Raw genomic sequence first — 12,832 nt, forward strand, 5'->3', positions numbered from 1 at the left:
CATGAATTAATTAGGCACCTGCATAAATGTTGACAGAATCAGGTCCCAAGTTAATAGCAACACTTCTAATTTACTGACTTTGTCATTCCAACAAATAAAGATTTTAAAGCTTTTCTGTGGATGAGTTTTTGATGGCAGAGAAAGTAAGATCGCTGCCAACAAAATGTAGGTTGAATGGTTGCTGGAGAAAAACTGGGAATCAGCAAAGTTAAAATTACTTCCATTTTATCAGTTGATTAATTCTTTTAAATTATATAATTTTTGCTATCAGCATAATACAAAACTAGCACAACAATTCATGCCTTGATAAAACTTGTATTTTTTGGTGAACCAATGTGTTCCACAAAGAAAATATTTTCTCTAAAGCTCTTCTTGTTTTTCTCCCACTCAGCCATATCTCCTACATATTAAAATTATCAAGTAATTATCTGTTTTCTAAAAATATATTCCCTATTGCCCTTTTCTTGTATGGCAATCAGTTTGTACTGCAATTTTCGTACTTAAAAACATGGTTGCAAATTTTGTTTAGTGGTATGGGAACAATAAGATCACTGACAGGGAAATGTTAGGTTATGTAATAAAATTATTGAGATAAAAAATTAAAAATGTTTGGGCGTTACTGTTCACAGCATTAGAACAAAAAAGTTTCATTAATATGCAAGATTAAATGATTGCCTCGCTAATTTACTGCACTTTTACGGCCTTATTATTTAGGAACTTGAATTCTTGAGAATCTTAAGTAGATGTGAATGTTCAGAAATATAGAAAGGGATAATTAAGACACAAAAAAAAGCAATAAAGGTCAAGGACCCTCCAGGTGCATGAGTTTCTAATTCTTAGTAGCATCGATGGGAGTCAGGAAACCTGGCCTGCTTTTGTCCTAGTTCATACACCTGAAAGTTATAAATCTGCTTCCCTTTACAAAGCAGAAAGGAAGAGATGTTTCCATGAGACAATTAATCACACCCACTTTAAGAAAGCAGTTAAAGCTCAACTGGATCAAATTTTGGCATTCCTCTGCCCACTGAGTAGAGAGGGAGGTCAGGTGTTTGGCTTAGAGCAGATGTCTGCTTTGCACAACCAAGTTTAGGCATAAATAATCCCATTCATGCACCAAATCCTAGAACAGTTTTGGCTCTTAACCAGGAGGGTTCTGGCTGAGCAAGACATTGCTCCTTTCCATCCGAATCTCACTGGAACTGAAGGGTTCCCAGAGGTCTCATCTTTGGGGTATTTTTCTGGCCAGAAGACTATTTCTGAATGGCATCAGCAGAGCTGTTTCTTAGAGCTTCATTTTAAAGAGACAAGCAGCTGCTCCACTCTCTCTAGTACCCAGGAATTTGGATCCAAAGACTGGGGGTTGTTCCCTAGAGCCAGACTGTCCCCAGACAAATCAGAGAAGTGACTGATCTCCTACACTCTGCTGTGTCCATCTCTGTCCTCTGGCTAGCTCCTGTTAGCTCTGTATTCATTTAAGCATTTGTAGTTGTCCTTCAGAAATTTGATTTTCCCCTACTCCATGTTCATAAGGTGCCAATCACCCGATCAAAGCAGCCCTTAAATGGCTGTAAAAATCTGGTCTGATTTGGGTAAGATTATTCAAGAAGGACATGGCAGTCTAAAGGTTTGGACCACCACACTGCTAAAAGCTGAAGGAAGGATCCCTGAAAAATGTCTGTGCTTCTCCTAAACATCACAGTTGTTTGTGTCACATAAATCAAGGAAATGATCTAGAATGACTGGCAGGAGTCAAAGCTAAGGGTTATCAGGGGAGACTAATAAAGAAAAAAATCCATGAATGATCCATGAATACACCAAAAAAAAAAGATGCTCTGTTAGTAAAAAAGCTCAGCCATTACCCATATTTAATAGGTTTTAGTATGAGAAATTCCCAAAGCTATAGCTTAAAAATTTCAGTGTTCTGGATGAAATTTCTCCTATTTTTTTTTATTAATCCATTAATTTAACTAGCTGAGTAAAGAATGTGGTCTACCAGGAAGTTTAAGATTTTGAACAGGCATTTAAAAGATAATTCCTATGGGAAATTTGACATACTCTGTCAAAGACAGCACAGTTTCTCAGATTCATTTGAAGGATGAATAAGGAATGAAACATGATCCCTTATTTAGCTTGAAGTGTTTGTCAAAGTCTGTTTTCAGAAGAACTGAACATTCCTTATCAGAAGATTCTAAATATTTCATGAAATGTTTTTAAGTCCTGGTCTCATATAATATAATTTACATTTCAGTCATGATTATTATATTGCTAATTAAAAAGAAAAAGCTTTATAGAATTCTACTGAAATATTATACAATATTTCACAGAATCACAGTATTGTTTCTGTTGGAAAAGACCTCTCAGATCATGGAGTCCAACCATTCCTCCAGCACTGCCAAGGCCTCCACTAAACCATGTCCCCAAGTGCCACATCCACATGTCTTTCAAATCCCTCCAGGAATGATGACTCCACCACTTCCCTGGACATCCTGTTCCAGCCCTTGACAACCCTTTCTGTTCAGAAATCTTTCCTAATATCCAGTCTAAACCACCCCTGGCACAACTTGAGGCTGTTTCTTCTTGTCCTGTTGATTTTTATTTGGGACAAGACATGGACCCCCACCTGGCTGCACTCCAGGGAGTTGCAGAGAGCAAGAAGGTCCCCCCTGAACCTCCTTTTCTCCAGGCTGAGCTCCCCCAGCTCCCTCAGCTGCTCCTCATCAGTCTTGTGCTCCAGACCCTTCCCCAGTTCCATTACCTGATAGGACAGTATTAATCCAACTGGTTTTCCAAGAAGCAGATCTGATTTAAATATTCTGTTGCTTGGGCTGATGTATGTTTTGTAACACACATTGTGCATGGATATATCTTGCCTGCAGATACATATATTAATTTGCTGCCATAGATAAAGAAATGACCATATACAACCATGTCTGTGTTTCATGTCACTGGATTGGGTTTTCAGACCGGTTACCCTTCTGTGCTCAGAAAAGTGGTCACTGATTTCTGTTACAGTTAAAACTCCTAAGTAGAAATGTGACTTCTCTTTAGTTCTGGATATCAAACCCTGTGTGTCTGTCATTGGTGAATCTTGAAGGAGTAAAAGCAAGATTAGGGCAGAGTGCTATAGCATAGAAAAGGATGAAATGCCACTGTCCAATGCACAAGATCATCTTGTCCCTTCTTGCCATTTGCTATTCAGGTTTCCCCCAATGAAATGGTTAAAAGTCAGATGTAAAATAATGAATACCCACACCCTACAGCATTTTACAGTAAACACAAGACTTTCAGGAAGAATCAGCCTTCACTGCCAATACACTGCACCACTGATTTACCCACAGACCATAAACCAATGTTCTCAAGCTTTCCTGAATTTATGGCCAAGTCCTGACCCTTTGGCCCATATGTGTTAAGTCTTCTCTTCTGGCACTTCACAGAAGGCTCCAACTTAATCTGTGGGTTTATGCAACTAAGCAGGATGACGTGGGAATGGAAGAAATGGATTTGTTCATGTGCAGTACAGGTGAGCTGTACTTCATAGAACTTATGGGGATGTCTGGAGTTATGTTACCAAGTGTTGGGAGACAGGGACACACACAGAGGAAGGAAAAACAAACCTTCTGACTTTTTTCAGACTGAATTGTTGTTTGCAGAAAGATAAATGTCAAGGGAGAAGTGAGGTAAGTGTTGTTTGCCTCATGGTCAGGTACATCACATAGGTACAAGGAAAGGTACATCCCAAAGTGTTCAGAGAAGGATAACAAATGGCAGCTGCAGGGACAGATGTGCCCCACCAATTTCAGATGTCTCATTCTCCTGTCTACCTGTGCAAGACTACAGGCAGTGAGCACCCCCAAAATTTTATTCCTACTAAACAGAACTCCCCTCAGGTTATAATTTCAAATAAAAGCTAACTCTTCAAAAAAATCCCCTCAAGAAAACAGTCCCATGCTGTTGGACACAAAATGAGTTATATAACACAAGCAAACCACCCTTTCTGGCTTAGTTATAGGTTTGTGTATATCTGTATGTAGGTGTGTGTAGGCAAGGGGATGCAAGGAATACCAGTGCTTTTATTTTAAAAGATTATTGTACAATTCTCACTTGTGTTCACAAACATTCTGTTGGAGCTAGTGTATATATTCAATGCATTTTTCTGCCTTTATTTTCTAGACTTGGTAAATTTCTCTCCACTTCCACCACCATCCTTCTTATTTTAAAAAATGTTTTTTAACAACACAAGATTTTTTGAGAACAGATTTGAACAGCAACTAAGTAATAACAGTTTATGAAAATGGGCATTTCTATTATATTAACCTACTGTTCATTATATAAGGTGTCTGGCACATCCAAAATAGATAATCCTGGTATTTTTAAACTCTCACTGAGTTAAATTGCATCTAAATCTCGAATTTTCTTTAATTATGTAATCCTTATCTTGACCTTCTTTCATTCTGGAAGACCTTCAGGTTGTGAAGATCAAAGTGGAAACAACTAGTTGGTGTGTTCAGTGAGCATCTTCCTATAATTACAGCCTAACATCTTCAACACTGTTGTGAGGGCTGTTAAGCATGGAAAAAGTATCTTTGCTCAGCTGCCCCTAATGATTCCATATTTTTTCTTAGAGGATGAATTAGCTCAGAACCTTCCTGTCTCTGTAGATAATACAGTTTTAATTGTTCCACTTACCTAGAGAAATTAAATAAAAATATCTTTTGGCCTTGTCTTTCTGACAAGGAAACTCCCTCATTCCTACCAGGTAAACCAGCATTTTCCTTGTGGCAAATTTTTCTTCTGCCTATTCACCTGTTAATTAATACATTGTACACCAACCACAGCACTGACCCCTGAAGCATCATGGGATTTATCTTTCTGCCTGCTGAGAAATGGACATTTATGCTTTGCTTATGCCTTGTAACCAGCTCTTAATCCATCAAAAGCCTTAACACTTACTCCATGGTTAACCATTTTCCAAACAGCTGTGTGTGCAGGACCTTATGAAAAGCCTTAGAAAATCTAAATCAATTATGTTGTGTTTTCCTTTAGTACAGTATTCTATTTTTAAACTCTAAAAATGCAGAGAAAAAGAAATAGTGTTTCAGCTTTCAGCCACAGTGGCGATCTATTCATCTCTTATGTGTCTCATTTAATTGTTTTATAATGCATTTGCTGTGATTCCTTACTGTATTCCTCTGTATCTTGATCACAGTCTCTCTGGTTAAAAATCTTTGGATCAAACCAAGCACAAGTGGAGCACAATCTTGGGTATTCTCTGCTCCTTTTGTAAAATACCTTTTCTTTAATAATGAATAATTTTTTTTTTTTGTTGGTAATACCTTGACCTTTACATTTCAGTTTAGCAAAACTTTAAAGAAAATGCTAGAGTACTTTGCAGAATAAAAGTCATAATTTCATCAAAATTCCAGGATTAATGATCTCATGTTCTCAGGATGATGGTACCCATAAGTTGTACTATAACTATCCGAGCTCCCATAAAACATGAATTTAACATCATTTATTTTTTAAATAGGCTCCATTTTGCAATTTTCAGCTCTCTCTCAGATTCAATACATGGGTTTTTTTGATGACAGCTATGCTTAAATTCATCTTCTTGCTTCTACATTTTGTTTCCCTTCATATCACTGCTGAAAAATCCATCTTTCCTACGTTTTAATATTAGCTTTGATAACACCATTGAGCTGCCTTTTCCTAGTGATAAATATCTTTAAAGTTTGTCCTACTCACACTGATAAAACTCTCACAGGGTTATTGCTGAATTGCCAGTAGTGCTGATTTTCAACTTCAGTCCGTTCCGATAAAGACAAAATAAAAAATTTGTGTCAAAACACAAGTCAGAGTGACCTACTTAAAAACAGCCAGTTACAAAGTTACTGGGATATTTTTATAACATGCTAAAAGCTGAAACTCAAAATTTCTGGTGTGAATCAGACGATTTCGTATTTCCAGTGTCCTTCACAGGAGTAACCCAAGTACTACGGCACTTGCTGTTCCAGGATGGTTTCCAGACATCCCAGTGTAAACTGAAGAAAACCAAAAATTGTTGGAAACTTTTCACAGCCCTTTCCAGGCATTTCTGGTCTTAACTTGTTCTACTCTTTTCTCCTTCATTTCCCATTCACCTCCTTTCATTACAACCCTGCAAAGTCTACTCCAGTTTTCCCAATTTAAGTTCAACCCTCTGACCTTTAAAGAATGTCACAGCTTTTTCTCCTTGAACCTCAGGAATCTTGAAAAATAACATTTAGCCTCATTGTCTGCTACTTGATTTCTTTCTAGGGTCAATTCTTCTTACTTATTTAGAAACTTAGGCTTCTTCCCTTCAGTTTTTACAGCTTCTCAAATAATTGCTGAGTAGACTTCAATCTCCTCTTTATTAAAGGCAATTGGACAGTCTCAGCTGGACTTGGTCACTCTACAAAAGGGTGCTGAGCAATAGGAGAGATATCAATATTCAAACAGAAATTGTGCTCTGTTTTCTCTTACTCCTTTCCCTTTCTTTTTGCCTTTATCCTTGATCTTAACCTTTTCTTTTTAATCCTTTTTCCTTTCCACTCTTCTTTCCTTTTTTTTTGATTCAGCATGGACCACCTGTAACAGTATAATTTCACAGTTCTCTACAAATCTGAATGCCAATATAACATTCAACAGAGGGCATCAGGGCTGTATCTGACCCTAGTTTCCCATTTTCAGCCTGATCCTGACTCCCATCCACAGCCTGACTTGCCAGCCTGGCCTCAGGCCACCCCATACTCATTCAGGTGCCAGATGCCCTGAGGGAGCCCCTGGGTCATGTTATTTAGGAAACCAAGCTACAGATATTAGTAAAACTTCACAGTGCCCCAAAAATCCAGCAAACAAACAAACAATGAGAGCCTGAAGCTCTGGTTTACTCCTGCACACAATTAACACCCACTAAAATCTGTGAGTTTTGTGCTTGTTCCCAGCGAGCCCTGTAGACTCTGTGGTTTTACAGGTTTCATTCTGGATTTATAAGGAAGTCATCATGAGAGAATTAAGCTTTTATTTTGGTTTTTAAAGGAAAACGAAAGTACCCAATTTTAAAAAGACATTAACCAATCCCTCACTCCCTAACACTGCTGTCAGAGATAAGAGTCTAACCTCTACCAAGTACTTGGCTTTAATGGCAGTTCTTAGTCAAGGGCAGGCCAGAAAGCACTAAAACACTAAAAAACCCACACCCCATATTTTCCAAAGCCTGTAAATTAACACAACAAACAAATAAAACTTGGAGCTGCGACTGGTTTTTAAAGTAACATTTGCAGTTTCAATTTCTAAGAACCCACCAGTATAATTTTCATTAAAGATTAACTTTCTCTCCCCTAAAAAAACCATTAGCAAGGTGTTTCTCTTTCCAAAATTGTGTATCCATATTTCTCCACTGTGGATCCAACCCAATACTCATATAACAAATTGAAATCCCCAGAAAAAGAGGCTTAACAGAGGCTTTCCTTTCCTGAGCTGACAGCTAAAATAATAAGAAAAAGGTAATGTGCTTATTTCCCTTCCATTGTCATTTAACTAAATTTTTCCCAGCTTCCAAAAACACTTCATTTAAAAATGAATAAAGGTCAATTGAAAAAAACAAAACAAAACAAAAAAGGAACAAAGATAGAAGTGGTGAGGTGTTCATGACTGTGCTTGTCACAGAGAGTTTGATACACACATCTGTGGGTGGAACCTGAATCCAAATAAATCACTCGTATCATTCTTGAGTGTTTGATAAAATCTGTGCAGGACCCCAAGGTGATGAATAGAAAGAATGTAGAAATAGATGCATGTATTCATAGGTACCCATATCATAGAACTGTTGAGGCTGGAAAATATCTCTAAGATCATCAAGTCCAACTGTCCCCCCAGCACTGCCAATGCCAGCACTAAATCATGTCCCCAGGGGCCACATCCACACATTTTTTGAACACTTCCAGGGATGGTGAATCCACCACTGCCCTGGGCAGCCTGTTCCAATCATTAACAACTATTTCTATGAAAAAAACGTCCCTAATATCTAATCTACATCTCCCCCGGTGCAACTTGAGGCCACTTCCTCTCATCCTTTGTTCCCTGGGAGCAGAGCCCAACTCCCCCTGGCTCCCCCCTCCTGTCTGGGAATTGGAGAGAGTGAGAAGGCACCCCAGGGCCTCCTTTTCTCCAGGCTGAGCCCCCCCAGCTCCCTCAGCCCCTCCTGCTGCTTCAGCCCCTTCCCAGCTCCATTCCCTTCCCTGGACACACTCCAGCCCCTCAAGGTCTCAATATCCTCTACCCCAGTGCATATGTAGGCAGGGATCTGTTCTCTGGGAGAGGGTATATGGGGCACAGAATGGCACAGGGGCATCTAAATACCATTTTAACCACTGCATTTTAGGGCAACGAATTGAGTCAGTAAATTCTACCTTTTTAATCACAGAGGAATAATAATCAATGCCTTTGTAAATGGCCTGAAAAGCTGCAGATAGAAATTGTGCTGTAATATTAATGATCCACATTCATGCCTGGCATAAATTGTTTAAGCTTCATCAGCTCCATTGAATTTGGGCCCATTTTGTCTCCTGAACTTCTGCTGCACAATTTGTACATGATTTAAAGTTCTCAGCATTGAAAACACAATTTTTTAAATTTTTTTTTTTTAATACTCTCAGGTTTACTTTGATTTGACAAAATACAAAATAAGTAATAAATTTGAGGAACAGGGACTTGTTCTTAAGTATTGAATCTCAGCATTAACAAGTTGATGTCATCAATATGTACTTAGTCCATAGTTAATAGCACTTAGTTATAATTCAAATTATATTAAAAAGTACAATAAATATGGAATATAAGTATTTATTGGGCCTATTATTGATCTGTATAATGGCACTTTATACCTGCCAGTTACTCTGTTGAAAAATTTTTAACAAAAAATTTTATGGAACATTAGGTCAGAAATTTTAGCTGAATAAAAAGCCTGAACAGACATTTTGTTTTTTGACCTCTCCCCAAATTTTCTCTCTGCAGCTCACAGGAAAGAATCTGTGAAAGTTAATTCTACAGGATATTGTGGATCAACCAGTGTTGCACGTGTTCAAGGTACAACTTTCTAGTCATAATCACAATCTCATGAATCCACACTTCAGCTATAATTTCCAATAAATCCTACTGGAAGGCCAGAAAAAGAAGAAATTCTTGATTTTGGTCATTGGGATTTATCTGTTCAAATAAGAATTCGGGTCTCTATTAGGGCTAAAAGATATTACACTGGGCAGAAAAATAACACAATAATACTAAATAACCCCAACATATATTTTCAGCTTATTTTGTTGATTCCTGTTCTCAAAGCGAAAACAAAGACTGCCAGAGGCACAAAAGTTTTTGCTTTTCCATCTCATAGGGAAATGACTGTTTTTTCTGTCCAAAAGCTACATTTGCTGCATCCTGAACAGATGCAATTTTCATTTGTTCCCTCTAAAATGATCTTGATGATTTTAAATCCCAGATGAGCGAGTGCAATCAGGTGGGGGAGGATCAGCTCAGACGTTTTCAGACATCCATAATACCTGAATCTGTGTCATACCTGGTCACCTGGTCAGTGAGTGGAGACCTAGTCTGTGAAGGCAATAAAATCTAAAGCATGATTCATGAGAAAAAATATAGACCACTGCTTCAAGATGAGAGCACTTGACTGCACTGAATTATTGAGATGCACATAGCAACAGACAGTACTGAGTATAAAGGGGTTTAAAATGACCAGTTTAGATGCAATAACCTACATTTAGATGAATCCAATCCCTGCTCTGTCAAGGTAAAAACAGGTTGGGAAAAAAAAAAAAAAAAAAAGAAAGGATTTTTTTTTTTCCCAGTCTATCAATCCAGTAAACTTTTATATTTTTTATATAATCTACATATTTTATATAATCTAGCAGACTTTTATATTTTTTCAATCAGATAATACATTTTCAGTTGCTCATATGTATTTTTCAGTGAAAAATTGTTCTGTTTAGAAACATAATTTCAGTCATCAACAAGTACATTCACCTGCACAGACCACAAAGTAATGTTTGTAATGATTTTCCAGAGACACATAATACATAATCAACTGACTCAGAAGAAAAGACTGTGCATTATTTATTCAAATCTAGAAACTTTGATGAAGCAGCCCAGTCTTGATGGGTTACAGAATCTCTTCTCAGTATGACTTCTGTAACAGAATTGAGCAGACAACAAAAAAACCATCCGTGGTCATGAATTTATTTGTTTATATCTTGTTTTTAAGCACAGATTTCCCTCTGAGTTACAGATCTCAGAGAATTAACTGAAATTTTTATGTGACCAAATAATGAATATTTCAATAAATCAATAATTCTAATAAACTTACCTGTCTCAGAGAGCAGTTTGGTAGCTTCCAGCACCTTCTCAGTATAAACTCCAGTTTCATAGTTTTCCATCTCTGCATTAATGATGTGAATAACTCTGGCTGCACGGCCTCGGATGGCACCTGCGGTCCTGTCCAGAGTATCCACATCCCCCTCTTGGAGAGCAATCACACACTTATTCACATCTTCCAGAATATGGTTTTCTGGAATGGAGGGAAAAAAATACAGCTCATTTAATTTCCTTCTTCCTCATAGCAAAGCTTACAGATTTGGGCAAACAGCAAATGTCAGTGTGTTAAAAAATTGATATCTGTCTTTATCCAGGTCTGCAAAGCAAATTCTCTTCTGTGATATTATGCCACATAATAGTAAAATTCCCAAGTGTGATATTTATCTTGAACAGGGACTGGACTACATCATCTTACCTATACCATGAGTCCCAACCTGCAATTCTTTTCAAACCAGTCACATTAATTTCAACCATCACATTGAATTTTGGTGTAATAAAAATCAGTGCAAAAAGGAAAGTGGTCAAACGTTATGCAGATTCTCTAATAAACAGTCTGAAGATGAATTTACACACTCCCATGAAATTTAATATGTTTGGTTCATTTGTGCCTAAATAAGTCAGAAAAGAAAATAAATAATTTTGAAAACACAACAGCAAATGGCCTTTGTAGATAGCAGGGAGCCTGGGCACAAGCAGTTCATCTCCTGCACTCCATCTATGCCAGAAAATAAGCTCTGAACTTTACATGACACACACTATAATTATATGTGACTGTGCATATTCTGAAATAAGAGTTAACAACAGTGAGTCTGCTCAGATGAGGTAATATTGACCAGCTTTATTGGATTCTTGGGAGCTGCACTATTTTTTTTGGCTCAGAATCATGTGCTGCAGTATCATAATTTATGTAGTATTCTCATATAAATAATGTGAAAGGATGAAGCAGATTTTGATTAGGTCAGGTACTATTTGCCAGCAGCCAGGAGAGTCAAAGTAATTTCAATAAGACTATGACTGAATTTCATATTTGACCAAACTCAGTCTGAGACACTCAGCAACTCTAAAAAACAACTTGCTTTTCTGTTACAGACACCTCTAAACTGAAAATGAAATGTTGTTCCTTGTAGTAGTAGTAAAACAGAATTAATCAGTTCACCAACTGCTTTTTATTAATTATCTTTGGCCACTAAAAAGAATGACTCACTAATCTTCAGTGTTAAAAATCCCAAGGTTGGATCATTTGAGAGTTTCAGAAATGTATTACATGATGTTGAATTTTACACTTTAACAACTATGGATGGAAACTGAAAGTCCCCTGAGATGTGAATCTGAGTAACTTGCAAGGCAAAATCCTTTGTTTAAAAAACTCCCTATATAGAATTAAAAAACATTGCTTTGTTGAAATTTTTCTCCACTATTTTGTTCTCACAAACATCATCAATTGCTTTTATGGTGGCATAACCAAATTTTGCCCAACGAGAAGTGCTACATGCATTTGAACAGACACTGCATTTGGAATATAAAATAACTTATTAAAACCATGGTCAGCTTTGTTTTGGTAGCCTATTATTAAAACATGCCATCAAATGTGACGGTATGAAGAGGAGGAGGTGTCATTTCAGGAGTTACATTTAATCAGACAGTAGCATTTAGAATGGTTCATTGGTTTAACATCTAAAAATAAAACTACCCTGTGTAAGCTGAGGCTTCCAAGCCTAGAGTAAGCAAGCAACAGGATTTCTGGATACATGTTGTGTTTATTTATGGACAGCATTAGGAAAAACAAACAAACAAACAAACAAAAACTCAATTGAAATTATACTTCCCAGCCACCTTGGAAAGTTTGGATCTAAGTCAAGACGAAGTCAGAAGGAAAAATGATTTGAGAAAAAGAAATGAAAACCCCCATCATCCATTCAACTGACTTCTGGTTTATGGACACAAGCACTTGGAGTAAACAAAGTTCTCAGGCAAATCAGAAAATGGCTATTTGAGAAAGTTTGCTAGCTCTCTGGCTTGTGGACTGGGCCAGCAGTTTACAGCCTGGTTTGCCCTTTCACTGTAGAACCAGGTCTGCTGAAAAGTGTTTGTCGGTCTCAAATCTCAAATAAAAATCAGTGTGCTCCCAGGTTCTGAAGTACCCTTTTATTCTGACAGTTCATTTTCATTTCCTTGTCATGGTTTGCAGTAAGCACTCTAACAGGGCTGTTGAACAGTGGAATGTAATTAACTAAGTCAAACCATTTTCCTGTTAATAATAGTAGTAGGATACAACCAAACAAAATAAAGGTCAGGGCAAAAAGGAAAACTCGGGATTTTTTAAAAGAATAAATATTTTTTCCTTCAAATCTCACAAAATTCTATTAGAAAATTTAGGTAACATCAAGGAAAGTAATGTAGATTGAAACATAACATTTTGGCCAGACTGTCTCATGAA

The 12,832-nt window shown here is 37.3% G+C and overlaps 1 protein-coding gene across 1 annotated transcript in view; it reads right to left on the reverse strand.

Moving 5' to 3' along the window:
- Nucleotides 1–12,832, reverse strand: part of CTNNA2 (catenin alpha 2) — a 350,732-nt gene that overhangs the window by 48,861 nt on the left and 289,039 nt on the right. Inside the window, exon 6 of the mRNA XM_029964516.1 lies at nucleotides 10,388–10,588. Coding sequence (XP_029820376.1) covers nucleotides 10,388–10,588 — 201 coding nt within the window. The remainder of the gene's footprint in view (nucleotides 1–10,387; nucleotides 10,589–12,832) is intronic.

The sequence above is a fragment of the Manacus vitellinus genome, unplaced genomic scaffold (assembly GCF_001715985.3).
Source record: "Manacus vitellinus isolate BGI_N305 unplaced genomic scaffold, ASM171598v3 scaffold_109_pilon, whole genome shotgun sequence".
In the NCBI taxonomy this organism is placed as follows: Eukaryota; Metazoa; Chordata; class Aves; order Passeriformes; family Pipridae; genus Manacus; species Manacus vitellinus.